Genomic DNA, 13,405 nt, shown 5'->3' on the forward strand with positions numbered 1-13,405 from the left:
AAACTGCTGCTGCTGCAGCAGCAGCAGAATGCAGCTGTTGCTGCAGCAGCAACCTGTTGCTGTTGCTGCAGCAGCAGCAGCAAACTAAAAGTCGAACAAATCGGCAGCAAAAGATGTGCTGTTCGATCCCGTCTCCCAAGCTGCTTCTGTTGCTGCTGAAGGTGCCTTGCTGCGCTGCTTCTGCTGCTTCTGCTGCTGCTGCTGCTGCGGCGGCGGCGGCGGCGGCGACGGTGGCGACGCAGCAGCAGCAGCAGGAGATCCTTGCTGCGACTCAAGAGAGGAAGGGCTCCACAGATCTGCAATATCTGTATGCTGCTGCTGTTCTTGCTGCTGCTTCTCTTGCTGCTGCTGCTGCTGCTGCTGCTGCTTGTTGGAGTGTGATCGAGGAGCTGCTGCTTTGGCTGCAGTAGATTTAGATTTTGCTGCTGCAGCTGGTTTAGTTTTGTTACTGCTGCTGCCGTGCTGCTGCTGCTGTTGCTGTTGCTGTTGCTGTTTCTTCTTCTGTTGTTGCTGTTTCTGCTGCTGCCGCCTTTTGTGCTTGCTTTGCAGCTGCTGCTGCTGCTGCTCCTCCTCCTCCTCATCAGCGCTGTGCTGCTGCTGCTGCTGCTGCTGCTCTTGCTGCTGCTGCCTTCGTTTCGACTCAAGCACTGCATCAGCTTGCTCGCGTTGTTGCTGCTCTTCTTGTAGCAGCTGCTGCTGCTGCTCATGCTGCTGCTGCTGCTCTTGCTGCTGCTGTTGTTCATGCTGCTGCTGCTGTTGCTCCTCGCGCTGCTGCTGCAGCTGCTGCTCATCTAGCTGTTGCTGCTGCTGCTGGTTCCGTCGTCTCTTCTGCTCTACCTGATGCTGTTCTGTCTGCGGCTGCTGTTGCTCTTGCTGCTGCTGCTGTTGCTGGCGTTCCTCTTGCTGCTGCTGTTCCTGCTGCTGGCGTTCCTCTTGCTGCTGCTGCTGCTGCTGCTGCTGCTGGCGTTCCTCTTGCTGCAGCTGCTGCTGCTCTTGTTGGTGCTGATGCCTTTGTCTGCTGCTGCTTACCGAAGTATGTGCTGCAGCAGCAGCAAATCCATTGAAGCTGCTGCGCCTTGCTGCAGCAGCAGCACCGGTTGCTGCTGCTGAAGGCAGCAGCGCATGCGCGGCAGCAGCAGCAGCAGCGTCCGCAGAGTGTGGCTGTGCTGCTGCTGCTGTTGACTTATCCCTTGTGCTGCTGCTACTGCTGCTGGTTGCGCTCTTTCGATTAGCAGCAGCAGCAGCTCCAGCAGCAGCAGCATTGCTGCTGCTGCTGCTCTTATTTCTAGGAGCAGCAGCAGCAAGCAGCAGCTGCTGCTCTTCGCTGCCAATCCACTCCCCGCCGGAGGCCCTTACATCTTCCTTCAGGTGTCTCTCGAGCAGCAGCAAATGCTGCTGCGATAGGAAGCGCCGCTGCAGCAGCGGGGCAGCAGCAGCAAACCAGCTGCAGGAGTTGCTGCTGCTGCTGCTGCCAAGCACCAGCAACGCACGCCTTCTGGATTTTCGTGCTGCTGCTGCTGCATCACGCAGCGCAGCAATTAGCTGCTGCTGCTGCTGGTGCGTCAGCAAAACTCCTAATCGGCTTGTAGCTATATGCATAAACTTAGCTATGTCCTGCTGCACTTGCTGCTTCGTTTGTTCTGCTGTTGCTGCTGCAGCAGCAGGCAAGCCAGCAGCTCCTGCAGCAGCAGCAGCTGCTGCTGCTTCCTCTAAAGGCTCAAGAAGCCTCAGTGCATGCAGCTGTCGCAGCGACTGCAGCAGCAGCTGCAGCAGCAACGGGAAGGATTGGCGTTTTAGGAGCAGCAAGAAGCCTAGGGCTTGCTGCTGCAGCTGCTGCTGCGGGTGCAGCAGCAGCAGCAGCAGCGCAGCACCAATCCCGCAACTCCACAGCGAGATGCTGCAGCTCTGCCTTATTAATAAGCAGCAGTACTCGCGCATTTCTACTGCCAGCTGCTGCTGCAGCAAACCTTCCTGCTGCTGCTGCTGCTGCTGCTGCTGCGAGAGGCATTGGGAGAGAAAAGCAGCAACGCGTTCATCCGCAACAGCAGCAAACAGCAAACTGGTGATACCCTCTTTCGTCCTGTCGAGATAATCTGCTGCTGCTGCTGCTGCAGCTGCTGATGTCCCTGCTTCTTGCTGCTGCTGCTGCTGCTGCTGCTGCTGCTGCTGCTGCTGCTGCTGCTGCTGCTGCTGGGGGTTTGTAATCGCAGCAAAGGCCTCAACAAGAGCGCGCTGCTCTGCTGCAGAATACTGATAAGGGTTTGCATGCGGCAGCAGCAACATCAACTCGCGCGGCAGCGCAGCAGCAGCAGCAGCAGCTGCTGCTGCTGCAGTAAACGGCTGCAAGGAAGCCTCCGCCCGTGCTGCAGCAACCGCAGCAGCAGCAGCAGCAGAAAGGCATAGCAACGCTATTTAAAGCAGTTTCAGGTGTACGTACACCTCATGAACGCCAAAATAGCAAACAAAGAGACAACGCAGCAGCAGCACAGCCAGCAGCAGCAGCAACAGCAGCAGCAGCAGCAGGAGACTCACCTAGCAGCAAGAGACACCTGAGGCTTGCTAGCAGCAAAAGAGGGTTGGCATCTGTCTCCATTACAGCAATACATAACATCGAAATGCGCTGCCGCAGCAACTCAGCCTCTCCCTGCAGCAGCAGCAGCAGCAGCAGCAGCAGCGGTTGTCGCCCCAGCAATGCAGTAGCAGCAGCAGCTGCAGTAGCAGCAGCAGATGCAGCAGCAGTAGAGCGCTCCCCAGGATTCGCGTCAAGTCTTGCAGCAGCAACGGCAGCAGCAGCTGCTGCACAGCACGAAGAAGAGCAGCAGCAGCGGTAGCTCCAGCAGCAGCACAAAGAGCAGCAGCAGCAGCAGCAGCAACAGCAGCATCAGAAACTGCAGCAGCAGCAGGAACTCACCAGGGCATCGGAGATTGCGGTAAACTGCGATTTTAGCTGCTCCAAAAGCTGTTGCTGCTGCTCACCTGCTGCTGCTGTTGCTGCTACTGCTGCTGCTGCACTTTGTCGGCGTTGTCTTTTGTTGCTGTGGTCTGCTGTTGCTTCCTCGGTCTGCTGCTCAGGATGCATATTCTCCTCTTCCTGCTGCTGCTGCTGCTGCTGCTGCTGCTGCTTGAGTTGCTGCAGCTGCTGCAGGGTGTCTAAACATTGCTGCTGCAGCAGCAGCAAGCCCCCCGTCTGCTGCTCGTACATAGCTAGGAGACATTGAATTGCAGCAATCACTGCACCACAAGCTGCAGCAGCAGCAGCAGCAGCAACAGCAACAGCACAGCACCTGTAAGGACGGGTGAAAGCAGCAGCAAAAACAGCAACAGCAACAGTAGAAACAGCAGCAGGAGCGATAGCAGCAGCAGCAGCAACAGTAACAGGGACTCAACTCACATGGGATTGAAGGCAGCACCTGCTGCTGCTGCTGCTGCTGTGGCTGCTGCTGCTGCTGCTCACGCTGCTGCGCCTCAGCAGCAATCATAACCCTCATATGCAGCACAGACATTGCTGCTTCAGCTGCATGCGCTAAGTTTGCTGCTGTTTTGCTGCTGCTGTTGCTGCTGGTGCTGCAGAACCTCGCGAAAGAAAAAAGGCGTCCTGCTGCTGCAGCAACAGCAGCATTTGCTGCAGCTGCCTTTGCTGCTGCTGCAGCAGTAGTGAGCAGCGGGTTAACCTGCAGCTGCTCCACTGCTGCTGCTTCTGCTGCTGCTGCTGCTGCAGTGCCGTCGGGGTGTACGAGCACCTCCGCTTTCAGTGCTGCTGCTGCTGCTGCTAGATCTGCAGCAAGGCGTGCACCGAGGCTTGCTGCTTCTGCTGCAGCAGCAGCAGGCAGCAGCAGCAAGAAGTTTCCTATACACCCCAGCACCGCCTCCTGTGCAGATAGACTCAGCGATTCGTTTGTTGCTGCTGTTCGCAGCAGCAGCAGCAGCTCTGCTGTTGCTGCTGGGCAGCTGCTGCTGCTGCAGGAGAGGAGGGCGCAGCTGCAGCTGCTCGCTGCACCTGCCTCATGCTGCTGCAGCAGAATCTGCTGCTGCTGCTGCTGCTTGTGCTTATGCTTTTGCTGCTGCTGCAGCTTCTCCATCAGCCACGAAGAAGCAGGGAGACCTGCTGCAGCAAGATGAGCAGCAAAACAAGGCGGAGGTGCGCTGCACCAGAAGACCAGCGTAAACAGCAGCACTTGCTGCTGCTGCTGCTGCTGCTGCTGTTGCTGCTGCTGCTGCTGTTGGCATTTCTTCGTCTGCAACAGCAAACAACAACATGTTGACGGCTCTGTGTTGCAGCAGCAGCAGCAACAGCCAAAAAAGCAGCAACTTCAGCGATAAAGCAGCAGCAGCAACAGCAACAGAGCCGGTACAAGCAGCAGCAGCAGCAACAGCAACAGCAACAGCACCAACAGCAGCAGAGTCTACCCACAATATGCTCATATAGTTGAGGTAGAGCCTCGAATACTCGCTGCACAAAATCAGTTGCCAGGCGCCTCTGCTGCTGCTGCTGCTGCTGCTGTGGCTGCTGTTGTTGTTGCTGCTGCTGCTGCAGCAGCGAGGGCCACGCAGCTGCAGCAACACGACTGCATATTGAAGACTTTGAGGGGCTGCAGCACAGCTGCAGTTGAGCAGGACAGAAACAGGTGTCGCTGCTGCTGAGTTGCTGCTGCTGATGATGAGTCCCCGTATGGCTGCTGCTGTGGCTGCTGTTGCTGCTGCTGTTGCTGCTGTCGTTGTTGCTGTTGCTGCAGCCCCACAAGCCGCTGCACCAGTTTAACTTCTTCATGGCGGCGCAGCAAAATGCAAGAAGAAGAGTTTGCTGCTCCTCGCTGAGGGCATCTTCATCGAGTTGCTGCTGCTGCTGCTGCTGCTGCTGCAGCAGCAGCAGCAGCAGATCCACCCTTCGAACTGAAGGAAGCAAATCCCAGAAGCCAATCACCACATTTGCTGCCAGTGAATATGCTAAGCAGGATTCGCTGCTGTCGCCGCTGCTGCTGCTGCTGCTGCTGCTGCTGCTGCTGATCTTGTTGCTGCTGCTGCCGCTGCTGCTGCTGCTGCTGAGGAAGTCCGTCTTAGGCATATATGCCACGCAGAAGTGCAGCAGCGCATGCAGCTCCGTTGTGTCGTTGCTGTTGCTGCTGCTGCTGTTGCTGCTGCTGCTGCGGTTCTTGCTGCAGCACAGGCTCGCAGCAGCAAACAAGGCGAGGGATAGAAGCCGCGCAGCAGCAGCAGCAGCAGCAGCAGCAGCACTACAAGCAATGTAGGCGGCAGTGACAGCAGCAGAACGGCTAACAGCAGCAGCAGCACTTTAGAGGCATACCAGCAGCAGCAGCAAAATAAGCAGCATCAGCAGCAGCAACAGCAGCAGAAGCACTTGCAGCAGCAGCACTTACGGGGCATAGCACCGCTCAGCAACAGCAGGAGGCAGCAGCAGCAAACCAACAACTGCTGCTGCTGCTTCTATTACTGCTGCATCAGTCGCCAGCCAAAAGACATCAAGCAGCTGCCGCACTGCTGCGTCTTGCAGCAGAGGCAGCGCTTGCTGCTGCTGCTGCTGCTGCTGCTGCTGCTGTTGCTGCGCTGCAGCAGCGGTTGCTGCTGCAAACGGCAGCAGACAACGCAGCGCTGCAGCAGCAAGAAGAGGGTTTGCTGCTGCTGTCTTCAGAACCACTAAGGGCAAAGCTGCCTCTACAAATTTGAAGCAGTCTTGAGCTGCTGCTGCTGATATTTGCTGCTGCTCATCTGCTGCTGCTGCTGCTGCTGCAGTATTGAGAGTATTCTGATTTGCTGCATCTAAGACTGCATGCGTAGCTAAGTGAAAAAGCCCCAATGCTGCTAAAGCTTCATCGCGCTGCTGCTGCAGCGGCTCGTGCTGCTGCTGCTGCTGCTGCTCGTGCTGTTGCTCTTGCTGCTGCAGCGCCGGCAGCAGCAGCAAAAATGTCTCCTCCCGCAGCACAAGCGAAGGAACAGCAAAGGGTAATCCAACCGCCTGAATGCAGCAGCAGCAGCAGCAGCAGCAGATATCAAAGCAGTTACAGCTGCAAGGAGAGCACTAGCAGCAAGAAGAGCAGCAGCAGCAACACCTAAAGCTGCAGCAGCGGTAGCAGCAAGAACAGCAGCAGCAGCAGCACTCACCAAAGCCTTGATAGCTTCGGCCCTCACATTAGGGCAGACATCATCAGCTCTTTGCTGCAGCAGCAACACTAGCTGCTGCAGCAGCTGCTGCTGCGCCGTCTCCTGCGCTTCCAGCTGCTGCAGCCGCAGCTGTACTGCTGCACCCACTATAGCTGTTGCTTCTTCTTCCTGCTGCTGCTGATGCTGCTGCTGCATGCGCCGTCGCCGTTGCTGTAGCTGCTGCTGCAGCAGCTGCTGCTGCTGCTGCACGCGGAAGCGCCGAGCCTCCCGCAGCAGATTTGCTGCTGCTGCTGCTGCGCCGCTCATAATGCCGACAGCTGCAGCAACAGCAGCAGCAGCAACAGCAACAACAGCATCAGCAACAGAATTCACAGCAGATAAAAGTTTGCTGGTGCTGCAGCAACACAAGACAGCAGCACGAACCAACGACAGCAGCAACAGCAGCAGCAGTAACAGCATCAGTAGAAGCAGCAGCAGCAACAGCAGCAGCAACAACAGCAACTGCAGCAGCAAAGGACCTGCAATAGTGGCAGCAAGCCTCAGACGCCTGGCTGGGGAGCAGGCGAGCAGCTGCAGCAGCTGCAGCAGCAACGCAAGACAGTTTGCTGCTGGTGCTGTTTGTTCTGCTGCTGCAGCTGCTGCTGCTCCTCCTGATTGAAGCGACACCTCCTCAGCAACAAAATGCAAAAATGAACGAAGCGTGTTGCAGCTGCTCACGCGGACAGAGTGCTGCTGCTGCTGCTGCTGCTGCTGTTGCTGCTGCTGCTGCTGAGGGTTTTTGCGGCGGCTCTTGAGGCCCTTAGAAGACTGCGAAAGCAGCAGATCTGTGAGCATGATGATGTCTTGCTGCTGCTGCTGCTGCTGCTGCTGCTGTCGCAGTCGCTGCCGAGAAGGGGCGCTGCTGCTGCCGCTGCTGCTGCTGCTGCTGCTGTTGCTGCTGCTGCTGCTTAGGAGACGCATGCAGAGTGCCGGCAGGGCTGTCTTCATCTCTAAACATATCGAAACCCTGCTTAAGCCAACAACCTGAAGAGAGACACAAACCCTAAACCCTAAACCCTAAACCCTAAACCCTTAACAGTATAGCGTGCGCTTAGCAGCAGCACCTGAGCAGCAGAAGCAGCAGCAGAAGCAGCAAATACCTTTGCAAGCAGAAGCAGCAACTGAGCTGTATGCATAGATAGGGTGCCTATGGCTTGCTGCAGTGCAGCATCTTCCGTTGCTGCTGCTGCTGTTGCTGTTGCTGCTGCTGCTGCTGTTGCTGCTGTTTGCAGCTGCCTCGAGAAGCTTCTTGCTGCTGCTTCAGGGGCCTTTAAGATAACATCGACGGATAACTCATCTTCTGCTGGCAGCAGCAGCAGCTGGTGCAGCTGCTGCTGCTGCTGCTGCTGCGGGTCACCCCGCTCTATAAGCTCATGGTGCTGCTGCTGCTGCTGCTGCTGCTGCTGCAGCTTGCCGCCTGTTGCTGCAGCAGCTTTTCTCTTTCTTCTTAGCAGAGAGACAACTGACAGTTTTTTTGTTGCGCTGTCTCCGTATGTTTCATCATCGCTGCTGTTATCAGGGCTGCTGCTGCTGCTGCTGCTGCTGCTGCTGTAGTCTTCTTCTTCGGTCTCCGACCCCTCGGAAGCCGCAGCAGCAGCAGCAGCAGCAGCAGCTGCTGCTGCTGCTGCTGAGGCTTTGCTGCTGCTGCCTGGGGGTCTCGCCAAGATGCGCCGCTTGCGCACTGCTGCAGGCTTTAAGAAGCCATCCTTATCTCTCTCATTTTGCTGCTGCTGCTGCTGCTGCTGCTGCTGCTGGTGAGAGAAGCTTCTTGACAGCCTAAGGGAACGGAGGCCTGCAGAAGCCGACATTTGACGCTGCTGCAGCCACAGCCTTAGCTGCTGCTGCTGCTGCTGCTGTTGCTGCTGCTGCTGTTGCTGCCGTTGGTGGTGCTGCCGTTGTTATTGCTGCTGCTGTTGCTGCTGCTGCTGCTGCTGCTGTGGAGTTTGTTGCTGTGCTTTGCCAGCGATGCTGCAGCAGCAACACGAACAGCAGCAGCAGCAGCAGCGACAGCTGCAGCAGCACGTGTTGCTGCTGCCTTTCGGGTTATTGTTATTGTTGTTGCTGCTGCTGCTAAACGTGCTGCCGCTGCGTCTGTTGCTTGTTTAGCTGCTGCTGCTGTTTTGTTGTTGCTGCTGCAGCTGTTGCAGCTGCTGCAGAAGTAGTCGCAGCCTGGCGGGGGTTCGGCGATGTCAGTGTCTGCGCAACCCAAACCCTAAACCCTAAACCCTAAACCCTAAACCCTAAACCCTGAAAAATAGATTGCATAAGGAAGATATGAGAAGAAGAAGAGATAAACAAACAAACACCAACCGCAACCCTCGGGGGTTGGTTGTGTTGTCGGCGGTGGAGGGCCCCCAAACCCTAAACCCTAAACCCTAAACCCTAAACCCTAAACCCTAAACCCTTATATAGCGTAGAACGCAACACTAACCGAAATCAGCAAATTAAAATGGTGCAAACTTCAACTAAACTTTGTTATTGATTTAGGGGTTTAGGGTTTAGGGTTTACAGTTTAGGGTTTATGGATGCAGCAGCAAGAGCGGACCCGCAGCAGATCGTGCTGCTGCTGCTGCTGCTGCTGCTGCTGCTGCTGCTTTTGCTGCTGCGGCTGCTGCTGCTGCTGCTGCATGCAGCAACAGCTTAAAGAAATACTTTTTCCTTTTTTGTTTGAATTACTACAGCTGCAAAACTGTGCAGTGTCTGTCTCTAGCGTCTAGGGTTTAGGGTTTAGGGTTTAGGGTTTAGGGTTTAGGGTTTAAGGGATGGCAGACGACGAGTTCCCCCTCGAGGGGAGTCTACGCGAGTTAATAGAAACCCCTTCTTTGAAATGGATCTTCGTTGGTAGGTTTTAGGGTTTAGGGTTTAGGGTTTAGGGTTTGTGGCGCGGGGGTTGCATCTGGGTGTACGCCGACTCTCCTTGGGGCCCAAGGGTTTAGGGTTTAGGGTTTAGGGTTTAGGGTTTAGGGTTTGTGCGTTGCAGGGGGAAAGGGCGGCGTTGGGAAGACAACAACAAGCTGCGCCATTGCAACCAAGTTGGCTGAAACCCGCGAATCTGTAGGGTTTAGGGTTTAGGGTTTAGGGTTTAGGGTTTAGGGTTTAGGGTTTTGTTTGTTGGTGTTCGAGGGTTTTGGCTTTAATTTTCTCTAAACCCCAAATCTTCCCGTCTGTTGCCTCGTGCACTCTCTGCTTCACTCCCTGTTTAGGGTTTAGGGTTTAGGGTTTAGGGTTTAGGGTGTCTGTACGCCTCAGGTGCTGCTGCTATCGACGGACCCCGCTCATAACCTCAGCGACGCCTTAACCCAAAAATTTAGCAGCACTCCTTCTCTAGTCAATGGTTATAAAAACCTCTATGCTATGGTAAACCCTAAACCCTAAACCCTAAACCCTAAACCCTAAGGCAGTCTCTAGTCAGTGGGTATAAGAACCTCCTGAAGCCTAAACCCTAAACCCTAAAGCAGTACTTAATGAATGGGTATAAAAGCCTCTATGCGATATTAAACCCTAAACCCTAAACCCTAACCCTAACCCCACACCCTAAACCCTAAACCCAAACCCTAACCCCACATCCTAAACCCTAAACCCTAAGCCCTAGTTTTGTTTGATTTGAGTTATAGGAGATAGACTCAAGAGCTGAAGAGACAGCAGGGTTTAAATCTGCTGGAGATAAAGACACGAAGGACTTAATGCAGTTCCTACCGGAGCTAATTAATGCCGTCCCAGGCATTGATGAAGCCCTCTCCTTCGCTGAGCTCATGCAGTAGGGTTTAGGGTTTAGGGTTTAGGGTTTAGGGTTTAGGGTTTGCTGTCTTCTCAGTGGTGTCGTCGCTCGTGTTCGCTTCTACGACTTTAGGGTTTAGGGTTTAGGGTTTAGGGTTTTTTGGGTTTAAATGGCTTCCGGTGCACAGCATGTGCTGGCTTAGTTAATATCTAGGGTTTAGGGTTTAGGGTTTAGGGTTTAGGGTTTATGATTTACGGTTTGGGGTTTAGGGTTTACGATTTGGGGTCTATGGTTTAGGTTTTAGGGTTTAGCGTATAGGGTAAAAGGAGGTTGAGGGTTTAGGGTTGAAGGGTGTTGAGGGTTTAGGGTTTAGGGTTTAGGGTTTAGGGTTTGTGTGGCGGTCAGGTCGGTGCAGACGATGCGTTATTCAACAATAGTTTTTGATACAGCGCCTACAGGACATACGCTGAGGTTATTAGGGTTCCCAGCTGTTATTGAGAAGGGTTTAAAGAAGATAGGAGACATAAGCGAGGGTTTTGCTGCTGCTCTTGATATCTTCTCGTCTCTCTCTTCAGGACAACATGCTAACCCTCAAGAGGTGCTGCTGCTGCTGCTGCTGTTGCAGCTGCTGCTGCTGTTGCTGCTGATGTTGCTGCTGTTGCTGCTGGTGTTGCTGCTGGTGTTGCTGCTGATGTTGCTGCTGCTGCTGCTGTTGCTGCTGCTGCTGTTGCTGCTGCTGCTCAGGGTGTTGCTGTTGCTGCTGCTGCTTTTTGTGTGGTGTTGCTGTCTTCATTCTGCTGCCGATGATACTCCGTTTATGTTGCTGCTGCTCGTTAATGCTGCTGCTGCTGCTGCTGCTTGCTTCTTGCTGCTGCTGCTGCTTGCTTCTTGCTGCTGCTGCTGCTCTGCGTGAAGTATAGAGTGCAGCACGAGAGCCAAACCCTAAACCCTAATGCGTTGCATTTGCTTCTGCAGCTAACAAACAAACTTCATCATCTCCGCGCTGTCACCACTTCTGTCCGCGAAGCCTTTCAAGATGCGGTGCGATAATTAGGGTTTAGGGTTTAGGGTTTAGGGTTTAGGGTTTGAAGTTTAATGTCAAGGGTCTGGAGTTGAGCACTTAGGGTTTATGGTTTGGGGTTTATGATTTATGGCTTATGGTTTGTGTTTTAGGGTTTAGGGTTTAGGGTTTAGGGTTTAGGGTTTAGGGTTTAGGGTTTAGCTGTCTCTGTTTTTAATTTTATTTTCCTTTGATAGTTTCATTTGTATCTGTCTGCTGCTATAATTTAAATCCTCTAATAAATAAATAAATAAATAAATATAATTAAATAAATAATAATAAATTAATTATATTTATTTATTTATTTATTTATTTATTTATTTATTTATTTATTTGCTGCAGACACACACAACCTTCGTCTGCGTCTGCATCCCTGAGTTTCTGTCTTTGTTTGAAACTGAACGGCTAATTCAGCAGCTCGCAAAACAAAAAATAGATTGCAGCAATATTGTTGTTAATCAGGTCTTAATGCCTATAGGTTCGTCTCTAGGGTTTAGGGTTTAGGGTTTAGGGTTTAGGCTTTAGGGTTTGTGGTTTAGGGGGTTGTTAATCAGGTCTTAATGCCTATATGTTCGTCTCCACGGTTTAGGGTTTAGGGTTTAGGGGGTTGTTAATCAGGTCTTAATGCCTGTAGGTTTTAGGGTTTAGGGTTTAAAGTTTAGGGTTTAGGGTTTAGGGTTTAGGGGTTAGGGTTAGGATATGGGGATTTAGGTCTTTGCTTAGGGTTTAGGGTTTAGGGTTTAGGGTTTAGAGTTTGCGGGTTAGGGTCTGTGTTTAGGGTTTAGAGTCTGAGGTTCAGGGAAAAGAGTTGCGGGTTTATTCTTTTTCGTTTAGGGTTTAGGGTTTAGGGTTTAGGGTTTAGGGTTTAAGCTTTACGGTTTAGGGTTTGGGATTTAGGGTTTAGGGTTTAGGGTTTAGGGTTTAGGGTTTAGGGTTTGTGCGTAGGGAATTGCGACGAGGAGGGCTATCCGTGTGTCTCTCCATCTCTAGCAGCAGCACTTGAGCAGCAGCAATCACAGCCTCTATCTACGAAGCTGCTGCTGCAGCCAGCAGCAGCAAGAAGACCTGAAGAGACATCCGAAGAGGAAGCAGCAAGGCTGCGCGAGTTCGTGCTGCAGCTGCAGCATCGAGTAAATACAATTTGCTGCTGCTGCTCTTGCCGCTGCTGCTGCTCGTGCTGCTGCTGTTGTTTTTGCCGCTGCTGCTCTTGCTGCTGCTGCTGTTTTTGCCGCTGCTGCTCTTGCTGCTGCTGCTGCAGGTGTTTGTGTACGTGAAGTGCTGCTGTTTCTGCTGCTGCTGCTGTCTTGCAGCTGCTCCTCTATAGGCAGCTGCAGCAGCTGCTGCTGGTGTATGTGCATCTGCTGCTTCTATCTGTGCTGCTGCTGCTCCTGCTGCAGCTGCTGCTTGTTGAACAATCATATGCAGCAAGGCGGCGCATGCAATCGAAGTATTTGGTGCAAATAAAAGAATTATACACCTACGACTTCCACGTTGGTACGCTGAGGGTTTAGGGTTTAAGGTTTACGGTTTAGGGTTTAGGGTTTAGGGTTTAGGGTTTGTTATTCGTGGACTGCAGTTTAGAGTTTTCGTTTTAGGGATGAAGATTTTTCATCTGGGGTTGATTGCCTAGTGGTTAGGGTTTAGGGTTTGGGCCTTAGGGTTTAGGGTTTAGGGTTTTGGGTTTAGGGTTTAGGGTTTAGGGTTTGGGTGCAGCTTGTGTAGGGCAGCAATCGGATGAAATCCGCGGCGTCGCCAAATTAAAATCTTTAGGCAATCTCCTCTGTCAAGAAACCCCTATTCCTATTTTGCAGTAGGGTTTAGGGTTTAGGGTTTAGGGTGTAGGGTTTAGGGTTTAGGGTTTAGGGGGTGGGTTCAAGCTGAGGAGGCTGTCGCGCTGCTCAGCAAACCACCGGATGCAGCTGTTGCAGCAACTGCTGCAGCAGCAGCTGCTGCTGCATCAACTGCTGCAGCAAAATCTGCTGCAGCTGCTACATTTGCTGCGGCAGCTGCTTTTGATTGCTGCTGCTGTAGCAGCAGCTGCTGCTCCTGCAGCTACTTTTGCTGCAGCTGCTGGTGCTGCAGCTGCGGGTGCTGCGGCAGCTGCTGCTGGTGCTGCAGCAGCTGCTGCAGATTTTAGCGATTGCTGCGGTTGATGGCGCAACTGCTGCTGCAGCAGCAACAACAAATTCAAATTAACTGTTTGGTTTTGCCCGGGGTTTAGGGTTTAGGGTTTAGGGTTTAGGGTTTAGGGTTTAGGGTTTAGGGTTTAGGGTTTAGAGCGTGACGAAGTAGAGAAGTCCTTGGAGGGGTGAACCCCCTCTTATTATTCAACCTGCTGATTTAGGGTTTAGGGTTTAGGGTTTAGGGTTTAGGGTTTAGTGTGTAGCGGGTTCCAGGGAAAGGCTGTAGGTCTAGACGCGAGGCTAACCGTACTTAGGGTTTAGGGTTTAGGGTTTAGGGTTTAGGGTTGC

General features: G+C 53.2%; 2 protein-coding genes across 2 annotated transcripts; one reads left to right on the plus strand and one right to left on the minus strand.

The window, feature by feature from the left end:
* Positions 1 to 84: 84 nt before the first annotated feature.
* Positions 85 to 7,964, minus strand: EAH_00025050 (hypothetical protein, conserved; the record flags this gene model as incomplete). Its single annotated transcript, XM_013396670.1, has 9 exons — positions 85 to 2,363; positions 2,533 to 2,644; positions 2,912 to 3,243; positions 3,392 to 4,235; positions 4,412 to 5,153; positions 5,376 to 5,971; positions 6,118 to 6,434; positions 6,636 to 7,140; positions 7,257 to 7,964. 9 exons carry the CDS (start codon positions 7,962 to 7,964, stop codon positions 85 to 87), a joined length of 6,435 nt encoding a protein of 2,144 aa, XP_013252124.1.
* A 641-nt stretch (positions 7,965 to 8,605) lies between these two features.
* Positions 8,606 to 12,656, plus strand: EAH_00025060 (arsenical pump-driving ATPase, putative; the record flags this gene model as incomplete). The annotated part of the gene is made up of 10 exons (XM_013396671.1): positions 8,606 to 8,608; positions 8,909 to 8,997; positions 9,137 to 9,188; positions 9,406 to 9,513; positions 9,771 to 9,913; positions 10,280 to 10,472; positions 11,277 to 11,412; positions 11,553 to 11,564; positions 11,880 to 12,064; positions 12,648 to 12,656. The coding sequence occupies 10 exons, from the start codon at positions 8,606 to 8,608 to the stop codon at positions 12,654 to 12,656; spliced, it is 930 nt and encodes a 309-aa protein (XP_013252125.1).
* Positions 12,657 to 13,405: the final 749 nt, after the last annotated feature.

The sequence above is a fragment of the Eimeria acervulina genome, genomic scaffold, assembly GCF_000499425.1.
Source record: "Eimeria acervulina Houghton genomic scaffold, Eah_scaff200, whole genome shotgun sequence".
In the NCBI taxonomy this organism is placed as follows: Eukaryota; Apicomplexa; class Conoidasida; order Eucoccidiorida; family Eimeriidae; genus Eimeria; species Eimeria acervulina.